The sequence below is a fragment of the Pyxicephalus adspersus genome, chromosome 6 (assembly GCF_032062135.1).
Source record: "Pyxicephalus adspersus chromosome 6, UCB_Pads_2.0, whole genome shotgun sequence".
Lineage (NCBI taxonomy): Eukaryota > Metazoa > Chordata > Amphibia > Anura > Pyxicephalidae > Pyxicephalus > Pyxicephalus adspersus.
Genome location: NC_092863.1, coordinates 78,915,096 through 78,929,793, shown reverse-complemented (window position 1 = coordinate 78,929,793; position 14,698 = coordinate 78,915,096). Strand labels below are relative to the sequence as shown.

At 36.7% G+C, this 14,698-nt stretch overlaps 1 protein-coding gene across 1 annotated transcript in view; it reads left to right on the top strand.

The window, feature by feature from the left end:
* TBCA (tubulin folding cofactor A) overlaps nucleotides 1-14,450 on the top strand; it is a 37,157-nt gene extending 22,707 nt beyond the window's left edge. Inside the window, exons 2-4 of the mRNA XM_072416304.1 lie at nucleotides 7,246-7,351; nucleotides 12,222-12,308; nucleotides 14,069-14,450. Of these exons, the coding sequence (XP_072272405.1) occupies nucleotides 7,246-7,351; nucleotides 12,222-12,308; nucleotides 14,069-14,149 (274 nt within the window). The 3' untranslated portion in view covers nucleotides 14,150-14,450. The remainder of the gene's footprint in view (nucleotides 1-7,245; nucleotides 7,352-12,221; nucleotides 12,309-14,068) is intronic.
* The last annotated feature ends 248 nt before the right edge of the window (nucleotides 14,451-14,698 follow it).

Genomic DNA, 14,698 nt, shown 5'->3' with positions numbered 1-14,698 from the left:
AACTAACGATAGTTGTAACAATAGTAATTCTGAGCCGATAAATGAATCAGAGCCTCCACAGTCCTTGTCTTTTTAAAAAAATCATATTATTGGTCTGCAGGATTTAAAATCATGAATTTAGTGATCTGTGAGGTCTAAAATGTTGGTGACTGCTGCTCTAGGTCTTTATACAGAGGAGGGAATCTCAGCAGGGTAGGAACCACAAAAGCCTCACCAGTACATACCTGCAGCTTAATTTAAGCTGTCATATATTATAATGTTTCAGGGTCCATATTTGAAGGGTACCCCCTTCTTCTCCTTCCTTATCATTTAAAGCATCATACTATTATCATCATACTATTGCTACGTTATTTCTGTCCCGTCATCTGGGGTATCTCCGTCTGAAGCAGCAGAAATTACCCATAAAACACCTTTTTTCGTTTAAAAAAAAAAAACTTTTAAAATGACAACCCTGTGCTATTTTCTTGGTGGATATAACCTGGTTTAAAAATTTTGTTTAAGGATGTTGTGACAAATATTGTAAATATAAATGACCAAAAATGACATTGTATTTTTTTTTTTTTTTTTTTTTATTTCTGAAATTTGTGGTCTCTATTGGATATTTTTACTTGATGTTTTAAATCATTATTTAAAGTGTTGCAGAGCATTAATAGGTATCCCTTGTGCTTTTGTTATGCATATACATACATTTTGAAATAATTTAAAACATAATTCTTCCAAAAAATTTCTTTCCCCCTCATAATCTACCCTTATATTTTTGGTACTCTTAAAATCTACGTTGTATGGATGAGTATGCTCTAGATAGTTTAGAAAAAGAATATACACTTTAAATTATCATTTGAGTACATTTTGGGCAAAGCTCAGTAAGATCCACATAATTTTATTATGTGGGGAGGATACATTTTATATATATCTATATCTATATATATATATATATATATATATATATATATATAATGGATATACATGAGCTGCCGTTGCTATGGGGGATGTTATAAAGCAGACTGACGTGTCATTTGTGAAAGCAGTAGGCACACCAAAAAAACAGACGTTGGTTGGAAAGGCTTCAAATAAAGGGGGGCATCAAGTTTGAGAATAGTATTTTATATAGTGTGCAAAAAACGGAAGAAAAATAGTAAAGTCCTTTATGGCATCAGAAACAATTCTAACTTGGTTTGTGTTTGAAAGTATTGCCAAACAGTTTATATTGGCGTATTCCTTTTTTTTCTGGACTGGCCTGATGCTAGAATCGGTGTCACATTATTGCCAAAGTTGTATGATTGACAGACAACCAATGTTTTCTAATATTTTGGCATATTGGTGGCTGCTGCTGAATGGGAGAATTCTTTTCTTCTACATACACGTGCATGCTTTACTCTTATTAAAAATCTTTGCCTTTTCATATGTGCTTAATGTTGCGTTACTGCAACCCAGTTAAACATTGGGGCTGCCGCAAAACAGTTGTGAGCACCCTGCTATTTATTTTAGTGTTATTATTTTATTTTTTTGTATTGCTTATAAATGTTTTCAGTTTCCAGGTATATAAAAATATAGGGAATAGTAATTTGTCAATTGGACCTATTCTGAATTAGCTGATTGGATAAAAACACATGTGGCTCAATTAAAGGATGACTAATTCCTAGAAGGAAAATTGAATGTTTTCTAGCATAGTAGTCCTATTGTGGCTTTGTTAGTTCTCTTTTAGACTAACTTCAGAAAATACTTTTTTATTATTTTGGCAGCAAATGCAACTTTCTGTGAGCTGAAGAGCAAAACAGCCCCTCGGTATTCTCCCCGGAATTTGTTTTAAGCAGAGTGGAAAGAAGCTGTAAGTGGGTGGCAGCCCCCTGTATTGTGACCCAATTTTTCAGTAATCACCTAAAAACAGCCGAGTGGTTATACGAAAAGTGCCAGGGGTGCAGGGGAGAAAACTGGGGGGTTTGGATTACTATACAAGTCTATAGGAATGCAAAACCCACTTAAACATGTCAAATGCGGGTGGGAAGCAGGTCAGTTTCAGGTCAGATGTATCTGTTAAGACAGTACTTATTTGTGCTGGACACAAGGCTCCTTTCATATTGGTGCCATATTAAACCCTACTTTTGTGCAATAAATAAAGATAAATATGAATTGTAATCTAAAACAAACTATATATCTATATATTTTTATGTATTATGAGTACTTCAGTTTGTCCATACATGCCAATAAATCAGTAAATGCTGTTTGTTTAAATAATGTATTTAGTTCTTTTGTGGCTTAAAAAAACGACAATTTACGTTTCCTCTCCATGATCGCTTCCTCTGTGGAATTTCATCTGCCCCTCCATATATGTTTGTTAAACGCTGTATTGCTGATTTAAAATATTTCTGTCAATTATGTTGGATACCCTCTTGTGAGGTTGATGTCATATTTGCTATTTTCTGCTTTTTCTCGCTGTTGATTACAGATCTCCTTATTACTGCAGAGCATGTCATGTTTTGAGTGGAGCACTCTATTCATTTATTCCCTTCTGTCATAGAGAATGGGCCTTTTCTTATAAGCTTCTTACCTTGCCAGTGTTTTGATTCTTGTGGAAAATGCTCTGACACATAAGACAAAGTGATAGGCTAATGGATTCTACTCTCCATTTGCTGAAAATAAGAGAATTGAGTATCCAGATCCGTCTGAGAAAAAGGTTCCCAGCAGCCACAATGAACTGCGATTGCCTTTAGATATGACAGATGCTAAATATAAGGTTGTGATTGCAGCAAGCAATCTCTTTGTAGTAATAAAGGAGACTGAGCTGTTATTATCATTCTACTCTTCTGTCTTTTTCTGCAAAAACCCTGTTCTTCTGTCATTTCACATAAAAATATATATATACCTAAAAAGGCACTGCACGTTCCCCAGACACAGGTCCAACATGGATCCATGACATTGTGAGTTTGGTAATGGCAGGATAGTGGTTAGCACTTTAATGGGATTGGGTACCTTATTAGTAAATCAAGATGATAATTAAGTCTCATGTTAGACCACAGACATGGAAAAAGTCAGCCCATGTGAGCTATATGGGAGTGACCTGAAATCCTTTAACTGGTAACAAATGTACCGGCTGTGCAATATAAGTGGCATGTAGAAAAATAAGCAATGGGAAATCACAAGGAGCTTTATTGTTAAGGAGTTGATCTCTCCTAGCATATTGGTCATTTTCCTTTGATTTCAGTCTGATATCATTGATTGTAGACAACATTCAGGCAATAAATATGCCCATGTAATAGACAAAACTAAACCTCTCCATTCTCGCCTGTTCCCATTCCAACGTGGGCACCGCTATCATCTTCCTTCTTTCCTTCCGTATCCTGATCTTTGCCCACCTTGATTGGTCAGACTGGGATGGAAGGATGTAACTTTCAAGTGGGAGCCTATTCATTTCCAGCATGCGCAAGGGAAGCCAGGATATCCCTGGCAATAAACAGTTTAGTGACATTTGACATCTGGGTGGCAATCCAGCAGGTAAGAACCCGATTGCCGATATAAGTAGAAAGTAGGACTTTAGTTCTGCTTTAATGCAGCTCAGTATTAATATTATTAATATTATTATTATTACACAGTATTTATATAGCGTTTACATATTATGCGTAGTCCATAGTCATGTCACTAACTGTCACTCACAAGGGGCTCACAATCTAATATACCTTAGTCATATGTCTTTTATACAGCCTAAGTCAATTTTGGGGGGAAGCCAATTAACCTAACTGCATGTTTTTGGAATGTGGAAAGAAACGTATGCAAACTCCATGCAGATAGTGTCCTGACAGAGATTCAAACCTATGCGGCTGCAAAGGCCAAGGTCCTCTGAGCCACCATGCTGCCCATTAGTATTCATCCGTGCATCATTAGGTAATTTTTAAAATGCAACCAGGGCCTGAACTTGACTTCCAGTCCATGTATGGTAGGAGAAGCTGCAGAATAAGCCAAGAAATGTATGTGCTGATGGGGGAAGAAAGCATGGTGGCTGCCCTTTGTCCCTGCTGTAATTAGCAGACCTAACAGGCTTTTAAAATATTTTGCATTTCTTTCGTTGACAAACCTTTTCATTATTCAATTATAGAAATTGAGTTATTGATGTCTGCTTTATGAATTAGGTCAGTTTATCATACTGGCTATAGTAATAAAATTGTATAAATACGATAAAACCTACACAACAAACATTGGTCATGATCATTTAGATATAGTGAATTGTTTTTGTGTTTTAGCTGGGATTTTTTGTTTCATGTCAGAAGCCCCTAATGTCTTTCTATAGTAAAGTGTCAGTCCATCATTGTGAATTCTCTCCACTATCTCCTGAACGCCTTTCTCAGATTTGAGGAGGCATAAACTTCCATTGCTGGTGATCTAATGGAAGAAACTTGACTGATTTAACAGGGCGTAAAATAATTTTTTCTCAAATGGTCTTGCAGTTTTGTCAGGTCATTCTGTCTGCCAGTAGTCATTTCTTCATGATCTCCTAAGCAGGAATCGTCTGCTTTTGTATTTATTGTTCTTATTTGTTTTATTTTGGAGTAGAGACATGATAATAACAATGAAGCCTTGTCAGCTCTAGTTTGGTGCATTCAGACATATCATGTTCATTTGATGCTGACCTTGTGAGGTAGTATAGACCTTCAGGTCAGGTTGGGTGCATTTGCTTTGGGCCAGTGGGCCGGATAGTCAAAGCCAAGTTTTATCACGCAATGAAAATACAAATACAGAACTTGGACAGAATAAGTAAAGGTTAGAAGTCCTTCTATAATCAGGCATTTTCATTTAATGATGGGTAATTGAATGTCTTTAAAGGAAAAAAAAAATATTCAACCCCTTCAATATCAGAGACTTGTTTTATTAAGTTTTGTACACCTGTTCAATGCACATTTAAGGCCTAAAAAACATGTTTGCTTCTATTCCTTGCTCCTTTGAAATATCACTCAGAACCCATCTTTTCCAACTTGCCTACACCTCTTCTGTCTTTTAAAACCCCCACTACTCCTCACCACTCCATATCTCTCCTCCTTTTGTGTGATACTTCCCCCTCCTCCTAGATTGTAAGCTCTTCAGAGCACGGTCCTCTCCTCCTCCTGTGTCACTGTCTGTATCTGTCATTTGCAACATATACATATAGTCTGTTTTTATGTTACAAGATATTTGCTCTTTTTTGATCATTTACCTTTGTGGTGGGAGGACTTTAACATTTATTTATTTATTTTTATTGCCATCATCTATGGGATGGCTTAGTGCAGGTTACATGTTCTCTTTAAGGGCAATTCTGCACCCAACTATGGGACAAACCTATGAAATGACGCTTATCAAAGATGTTTATGCTCCTTTGAGTTTCTATGATTAGAAACTTTCTTTGCCCGATCAATGTCTTAGTAGTCTGACCCTCCACAAAGCTGAAGCTGGACACCAGACTGACAGAAAGACACTATATAATATTAACTATGCTGATAAGCCATAATGTTAAAACTGCCTTCCTAATGTGTGCAGCTAAAACAGCTATGCTATGTTTGAGGCATGGACTCCACAAGACCTCTGAAGGTGCCTTGTGATATCCGGCACCAAGATTTTGGCAGCAGATCTTTAAAGTCCTGTAAGTTTTAAGGTAAAACCTCAATGGGTTGGACTTGTTTTTCCAGCACATACCACAATTGGTTACCAAAATTGAGATCTCAGAATTTGGAAAGCCAAGTAAACACCTTCAGTGTCCTCCCTAGTGCACTTTTCAGTATCCACCCAGCTGTTTTTGGACGATTACTGAAATGTTGGATCACAATACAGGGGCTGCCACCCACCTACAGCTTCTTCCCACCCAGCTAAAATATTAGCAATTATCTTGCTTAAAGAAGTCAATGCCATCAAGGAATGCTGAAACTATGATGTGGGGGTGCACATGGTCTGCAGCAATATTTATGTAGGTAATATGTTGCAAAGAAACAATCAGAATAATGCAAGGACCCCAGGTTTTCCAACAGAACCCATGCCAAGGACATCAAACTGACTTTGTTGAACCTCCTACTTCTGCAGGGCATCCAAGCACTGTAGGAGGAGGAAGATGACCGAGCAACAGCAAAAAGCTGCTGAATCTGCGTTTTTCCTGTTACACCACTGCTATGTAGGAGTGGCATGCCGTGAAGAATTTAGATGAACTATAACTAAAAATTTAGAGACCTTCAGTACAACTTTGTTTTTAATACAGATTTGTGTACAGGTAGTGCCAAGGACATCCGACATACAGACGACTCCTAGATACGAACAGAGCTTCCCTGCTCACTTGTGTGCAGGACGAAGGCTTGATGTGGTGAGGGGGGGCAGTTCGCTGCCTGCTCACCACACAACCATGTAGTGGAGGTGACTGTGGGGTAGGCAGGTGGTGAACCGCCCCATTCATTCTCAATAGGAAGCCTGCTTGTACTGTACGTACATAGCAGGAAGTTGTCTCTCGTCAGTACTGTACACCAGACGTGCTGACGAGAGATACCTTCCTGCTATGATAGTGTGTACTGTATAGTGCTGTCCAGAAGAGCACATCTTCACCCTCTTCATCAACTCCCAATAAGTTCTATCAACATTGTTTAAGGCTGTACTGTATTTGAAAATGTTTAAGTATTTACTGTGCATGCACAGAAAGGTCAAAATAAACATTATGTTGAGACAAACATCTGTCCTAATTGCATTTATTAAAATAATGTTCCTGCTTCAACCTACATACAAATTCAACTTAAGAACAAACCTAAAAGTCTCTATCTTGTATGTAACCTGGGGATTATCTGTATATAGAATGGATATCACGAGTGTCAAATAGTAGAGGAGGAAAATATTTCTGCATGATTAAATAAATAAATTTTTATAACTTATGAGGTGTGTTGGAAAATGTGTTGCAGTATAAAAAGTGCTTGAAGATCCACAGTATAAACTGATCTGTGAAGAGCTGGCACATGTTGTTAGAGTATTTATTAATTATTTGAATGGAAATGTGAACTGAGCAGGGAAGTCTAAATGTGGCATTCAGATTGCTCCAGTATTTACAGTATCTTGTATGGTAAAGTCTCTGAACAAGTAGTTCTGATTTCACTTTGATTTATGCTGCATTCTTATTTAGAGGCAGAAACTTGAGAAATGTAAACTCGATGACAGCCAGGTTTTCAGGAGGGGGTCAGCAGTGGCAGCCTGAACATTTCTCTATGTGCAGAGTCTTTAAATAAAATGTATTACTGCCTTTACCATTTACAGATTGTCCAAAGAAAAACTTTTGTATGAAAAAGAAGCCAAACAGCAAGAAGAAAAAATAGAAAGGATGAAGACTGAAGGAGGAGATGAATATGTCATCAAAAAACAGGCAAGTAGTAATATACTGCCCCAATAATAATGTTTTTAATGATAAAAAGTTATATTTCCAAAAAATACAAAAATAAGGAGCAGAAAGAAATTGAATTGTAACAAAACCTAAAATAAACATTTTTATATATTCGTATATGTAATATATTGCAGCTGACAAGTCTTTAGATATGATGGCTGCATTTGTAGTATGATGGCTGGTGTTTTCCCTTTGTTTTCACCTGGTAATCCTGCTAAAACACACTTTTGTCCCTGGCTACACTCATTTCCCCATTGTAATTATGAAAGGAACTATAGCTGTCCCCCTGGCTGGACTTTAAACATGGTGGATTGATGGGACTAGTAGGCTACACAGTACAAGTAAGTTAATAGTGTTTTGTTTTTTTTGTTTTTTTATTGCCTCGCATAAAGTAATAAGGACACTGCAATCCTTTATTTCTTTTAATAGTTTCTATACTTTTTGATAATGTCCTTAGCCTGAAAATAAAAGAAAACAAGTGCACCATATCTAATGATCTGCAGTATTTTCCAGTTTAGCTTTGGGGATTAGATCTGCTTTAATTTATCCTGTACCTCTCTCTGCTTTTGATACAAACTTAGATTTCCAAGGCAGGACATGACTACACCATAATGGCACATATGAACTAACTGCCTAGACCAATAGTATAATTTAAAGTTAGCATTTCTTAAGATGAATATTGTGCTAATCTCGGGTGAAAATCGACCATGTGTACTGCGGTCTCCTGGCATCAGAGCAGATTTATGAACGACTGCTGTTTTTCTATGAGGGAGAGAACAGCTTGGTGACTCTCGTTTGTCCTCCCCACTTTAAAGACTTGTATGCTGTGTGTATAATTCCCAATCATTTATCTGTCACTAGAAATAATCATGAAAGACAGAAATCTGATGTCTGTATGACATTTTAGTATTTTAGGAAGGGGCATGTCTTTAGCCTGGTTTTACATAAATTTTAGACTGTTATTAAAAGGGATACAGCAATAAAAACATGTCACATGAATAAACCTCTCTCTTTTATTGGACAATTATACTGATATGGTAAATCCTTGTTTTATAACTGCGCCTAAATGAAAACGAAAATGTTGTGCACAGCAAAAGTGTAAACTTTTGAAACATTGAGACTGCTTCTGGGTGCCATCATTTTAGATGTGATGTCAGCAGCCCCAGCAGAAAACGGTCACGTAAGCGACACACCACAGTTTTCCCCTTCTTTCCTCCTCTGCATCTATAATAAAGAAAATATAGGGAGAGGAGCTGGAGCATCACAGAATATTACACAGAAAAACAATCTCCCAGAAGAAGAAAGGGTACGATGCGATGCGCAGGAAAGGAGGAAGCTGAGTTTGGAAAATGACTTGAAAACTTTTTAGCAAATTAAAGGGCTCCCTGCAAGTGGATAAACAATTATGGAAGGGAAACAACCTCACATTACAACTTAACATTTCAAATATTTGATTTTTCTGTTCTTATATAAAATGTACAAATGTGGTGACAAAAGTACTGCTGGCATCCAAAGAGCTTACAGAATTTTATCAATTCTTTTTAAAATTGTTTGGTGTTATTCTTTTTTTCCTTTATTAATAATACGTCAGCCCTGAGTTTGTCTTGGGTCTATATAGAGGGAAGTAAGTCGGTGTAGCTTGCGGTATCTCTGGTTGTAGGCGATAGTGAACAGCAAGCATTTTTTTCTTCTCCTTGACGTAAGGATTTGCACAAAACATAATTTAAGAGTACGTAGGCAGGAAAAATGTTCACATTCAGTGGGGTTCCAGTTTAGTAATTTTTCTCCCAGCCACATGGTGAGAACATCATCTATCCTAAAATGAAATGCAGCGATAAGTAATAACTTTTTATGCATGATAAGCATCCAAATACAAACCTGCTGTTTTCCTGCTTTTCATTTTCTTTCTTTTTCTCCTTTGCTTAAAACCTCCTGCCGGGGTCTCGCAACATGATCAATATACTCAATAACATTTTTTTTTCCTGCGGTAATTATCTCAATGTGATATTATCTCAGCACAGTATTTCTTTATTAACTGAAAGATGCGGGTGATTTGTATACAGCCAGCTGATCCCATTCCGCATGGAGGTGCTCCATGGTGAAACAGTGGAAAGCGTTTATTTTAAGTAAACTTTTCAGAGCACAGACGGAGTTTTTAGTGCCTGACAAGACGAGCACTTATGCTATATGATTTTCTGACTTAAGCACTCCAAGATGTGTTATTAACAGTGTGCGGTGCATATTCTAATCTCACAGTATTTTCTCCCTGGTTGTGCACAAACCATTAAATGAATAGGGGCGAACAAGTACCATTACTTCTTTTCTAGCATTGGTATTTAGTAACGTTGCTAAGGCAGAAAATTATGGAAACCCCTGAAAGATAGCACAGCCACATGAAAAAGTAAGTACTCCCCATGAAAATCACTGACTTTTCCAACAAGGTAAACTTTTATTAAGAGTTTTATAAAAAAAAAAAAAAAAAAAAAAAGGTCAGAAAAACACAGTGCACCACCCCACCTCTCTGTTAAAACTAAGTATTTTTTTAACAAAGCAGCCTGGGATAGCATAGCTCTGGCAAATTTACTAGACAGGGTAGAGGGCAGTATAAGCCCAAATACAGAAAAAAACAAAAAAGAATTACTTTTAAGCCCCTGAAATGAAGTGATTGTGTAAAACAAAAGGCTTTAGTTCCTCACATTTTTATGCAACTTTTTTGTTCAACCCACTGAATTAAAGCTGAAAGTCTGCAGTTCAACTGCTTCTCATTGAATAGTGTGCAGTTCAATTGCATCTCATCTCTGTTTCATTTAAAATTAATTGTGGTAATGTACAGAACCAAAATTGGAAAAAAAGTTCTCTGTACAAATATTTATGGACCTAACTGTAACTTATACCCCAACTATAATTACTATATGCACAGCTCACAGTACAATAATGTGGTGATCAGTAGGAAGAATGTCTTGCACATTGCTGGCCAATGCGAAGAATATCACCAATACAGATAGGTCAATTTAACGAGAACCAATGATATTTTTGGCTGGGAGACAAAGATTGCTCATTGCTGAATGAACTCTAAGGTTCCATGGAACCCTGGTTGAGAAGCACTGAACTAGAAAAAGGGACAAAAAAGCTAACACAAAAGAGGAATAGAGGATGGGGGAAAGACCGAAAAAGAAAGACAAAAGATATTGTATCTTCTGTGAAGCAGTGAACTACAGCTTCCAGGCCTCTCCAAGCTTCCATCCTACCCTTAGTTTAGGAGCTGGAAAAGAAGGTCAAGTTGATTTTAAAGCTATATATCGACACCAAGTGGCCCAGGCACAGGGCAGATTTCCACTGTATGGTAAGACATTTAATCACTCTCGAGGTATGAGGAAATACTGTATTCAAGTGTTTAGATGAACCATCATTGGGTAACCCTGGAAGGTTAGCAGGTCCAATCAAACAGAAAAATCAACCCTCTTGCCCAAATGAGACAGTACTTGGACAGGTTGTTTTGGTTAGTATGCTTCACAGTGGCTGAGACTACTGGTATGGTTTCTTCATTTGCACCAAACCTGTAACTGGTCAAGAAGCTTTATCTTCAATTTATCGGTCTAAAATAAATCTTTCCTGTAAACCTTTCCCTATAATTTGAATGAGCTACTGTAGTTTGTCTAATGTTGTTCTTGACCAGCAAAGGCTTTTTCCTGGCACAGCTTCCATTCAAATTGGTACAGACTTTAAATGTAGATACTCGCACTTTGACATCAACAGTGACTGCAAGACTTACCGGAGGATCCCACTGTGTAATTTGTAGACTCTTTTTATCATCAAACAATTGGCTCTTCAGTGTAATTTGTCAGGCTGGGAAAAGTGAAGAACTAGACCTTGATTCTGTTTTATGCTTTCAAGCATTTCACCTGTAGATTATGTGGAAATTGAATGTTTGTTCAAACTTGTTTAAACTTCCATTGTACTTACTTTTCATCTGTCTGTAACTGTAAAAACCACAAGGGTCTTACTGCTTCCTCTCACTGTCCAGAACTTAAAATACAGCCATATTTTTTTGGATTACTTTTGTTCTTTGTTTTGTTTTTTTTTCTTCCATCTGTCTTACTGAGAAGATTTCCCTCCACTTACTCTCTGTAGACACCACAGCAAGTAAAAGGAAAATGTCTTCCTACACAGGTGTTACTAAAACAAGTGTTATTTTTTTAAAGATATCCAATGTATTCCCGTTTCAAAGAAAATTCAACCTTTCATTTTTCTTTCACTCCCAGTACGAACCAAAAGATAGGTGATTCCCCTTCATCAAAGATAGACAGCAGTAAAAACCTGACAGTAGTTCTAATCCTTTTTTACTCAAGGAAGAAGCAAAAAAAATTGGTTTGGCTGAATATCTAGCACGTGTCCCATGTTCCCCCAATCACTTTTTAATCCGTCCTGGTGGATCAATGAATGACCAAGCAGGGAAGACCATTGTCCTTTATATAAGAGGCAAAGCAAGGGTACACATGCTTGTCTTTCCTTTTCCATAGAACAAAACAAACACTGTGTATACAGCTTTCTTTTATTTTCCTGTCGCAGTAAAATAATCATTTAGATTATTTCAAGTATCAGAATCAATCATGGAGTATCAATGACAGGAATTTAAAACACATGCACCAGGAAGATTCCCCTGCAGTAAGTGGTGAATGTTGTATGATTTGCTTTAGAAACATAATCCATAGTATCACAGGATGAATTGGTCATCTGTTTGTATTGCTCGGTATTTGTAGACCAATAATGTATAGGGTCCTACTGCAACAAAATAGGTGCATTTCTGTGCCCTTGTTTTTCTTTTTAACACTTTTTTTTTTTTCATTTTCAGGTTGAAATATTGCAGGAATCTCGTATGATGATCCCTGACTGCCATCGCAGGCTATCAGCAGCATACACAGATCTTACACAAATTCTAGTAAGTGATAATAAGTTTTTTTGCACTGGTCATATACCATCTTACTATTTCTGTCACTTTGAAATAAACATTTTTTTTTGTTTTTTTCACTTTCTGGCCACTAAATTTTGTAAAGGCTTTGGTGACATTTTCAAATCAATTAGTTTCATTTTGCAAGACATTAATGGTGAAATGAAGCTTGATATACTCGCCCTCATTACATCAGTGTTTCATGTTTTTAATTTGCACAAAAATCCCTTCATACATATTGTATTTCTAACTAAAGCGACCAATACTGGGGTTTTTTTTTTTCTTTTAACTTGACACAGTCAGCATGCATGCGGTCCTCCAACAATCAATCCTACAACTGATTGTGAGATTATCATTTAGGTAAAAAAAAAAAGATGTTGTTAATTTAGGGCTCTGTTGGTATTTTTTTGCTGCCTTTGGGAGGTTTTATTATCTACCAAATGATATCTATGCAAAAAATACAGCACTGCTTTGCGCAGTCTCTGAACTATGTATACCAACCAATCTTTTTGTTAAAATGAGAGAGAACATACACCATTATGTTGTGTAGCTGGGACCAGTGTGTACAAACCCCTAACTGGTAGCAACAAGTTCACACTGATGTGTGAATTTATAGTGGAATTGTGGCTTTTGATCTATTGTTTTTGGACATCACAGAGGGGTTACATAGATTTCATTGTGATTTGTACAATCTTGATTGAAATAAGCTACAAGGCCAAAATTCTGCCCCCAACTCTATCCTAGTGGTGGAGATGCTGTGAAATGTCGGTATTCCCTGTTTGTTCAAATTATGGACATTGGCTTGGGATGGTCTTTTTTAGCTTGAGAGTAATGGCCCAAAGCATTTAATAAAAGTGGAAATAAAAAAAATCTTTTCATCACCCCTGGACTTGTAGTTGGTGATTTTTTTTTATGATACAACACATCACGAGTTTATTTCTGAAAATAATTGTTACATGGTTTTTGTTTAGTGAAAGTTAAAGAGAAAAATGAAATGAAGCAGTGTAGTTTCAGTCATGTCTGTCTGTTCCAGAAGCAAAAAAAAAACAAATTATAATGAAATGTAAGGCATTCTTATTATTTACATATTATTTGTAAGTATTTAAAGAGTTTTAAAACAAATCATCCTGGTCCTCTCTAGTCGTATTAGAAATGTATTCATCTTCAATAATCATTACGGATCACAACAAAGGCTCTACAACTTGGTTTTAGTTTTTTTAACTCGTAATAGCTTAGAAACAGATGCTGTGTGGTGGCATTGAAGGGCTGGCCTGATTATGCATTAATAAAAATAAGGAAGGAGTTAAGATTTTAGTACTTATGCTGCGAAGTTTGAAGATTAATTTTGCCACAATGCCTATCGCTACATAGGTAAACATCATGTTTTAAATTGCTTTCAGTCTTTGCTCAGATACTTAATTGTAAATAGTATGTGCACAGGAAAACTATACGTTGTTAAAAAAAATTCACATATATACCTATGCTCAAAATTAGAGTTGCTGGATCCACAGTTCCAAACAAACAAAAAGTTTGGGATCTTAGATAGAATGTTCTCTGTAAGGAACTTGCATATTCCACATGTATTCCTGTAGGTTTCCTTCTGCCACTCCTGCCGCCCCCTCACATTCCTAAAACATGTCAGTCTTAATTGGTTCCCCCAGAAAGGTGTAAGTGAATATCAGGAAGTTTGGTATGAATTCCCAGTGGCATAATGGTTACAAAACAAAATAAACTTTGTTTTCTTTCCTTAGGAAAATGAAAAAGACTTGGAAGAGACAGAAGAATATAAGGATGCTCGTACCATGCTGGATTCAGTGAAGTTAGAAGCATGAATACCCTTCTGATCCCCAATTTTATGCCTTGATACCATTCCACTGTCCTGACAGTTCGGAAACTGAATGCAATTCCACAGCTTAAAATTACAAGGACATGTTAAGGTTCAATTTCTGTAGCTTCAGGGTGTTGAGAATAAATTGCTTAATAGTATAAATGCATGTAGCTTTGTACTTATAAGTGTATTGAGGGACAAATGTCTCTGTAAATGTCTGCATTTGGTTTCTTACAAAATCTTACTACACCGAAGGAGAAAAAAATGGTTACATGAGAGTTAAACAGTAAAAATTTGAATTGCAATGACAGTGGTAAGGTTTATTTTCTAGTTTATTACTTTGTCTTTTCCCCAAGTACCGCCTCATTTAGGGAGCGGTCTCTATCTCGAGTACACACTACATAAGGTTTTAGTAGGCTGTTTGCTATACATGACATATATGATCATTCATGCTGTGACTGGAGAACTTGTCATGTTGCCTTTTAACTGGATCACATCACAGATTGCTCTGAACCAGGCAGTAGTTTAAAAGGTGCCAAAAAGTAGTTTTTCT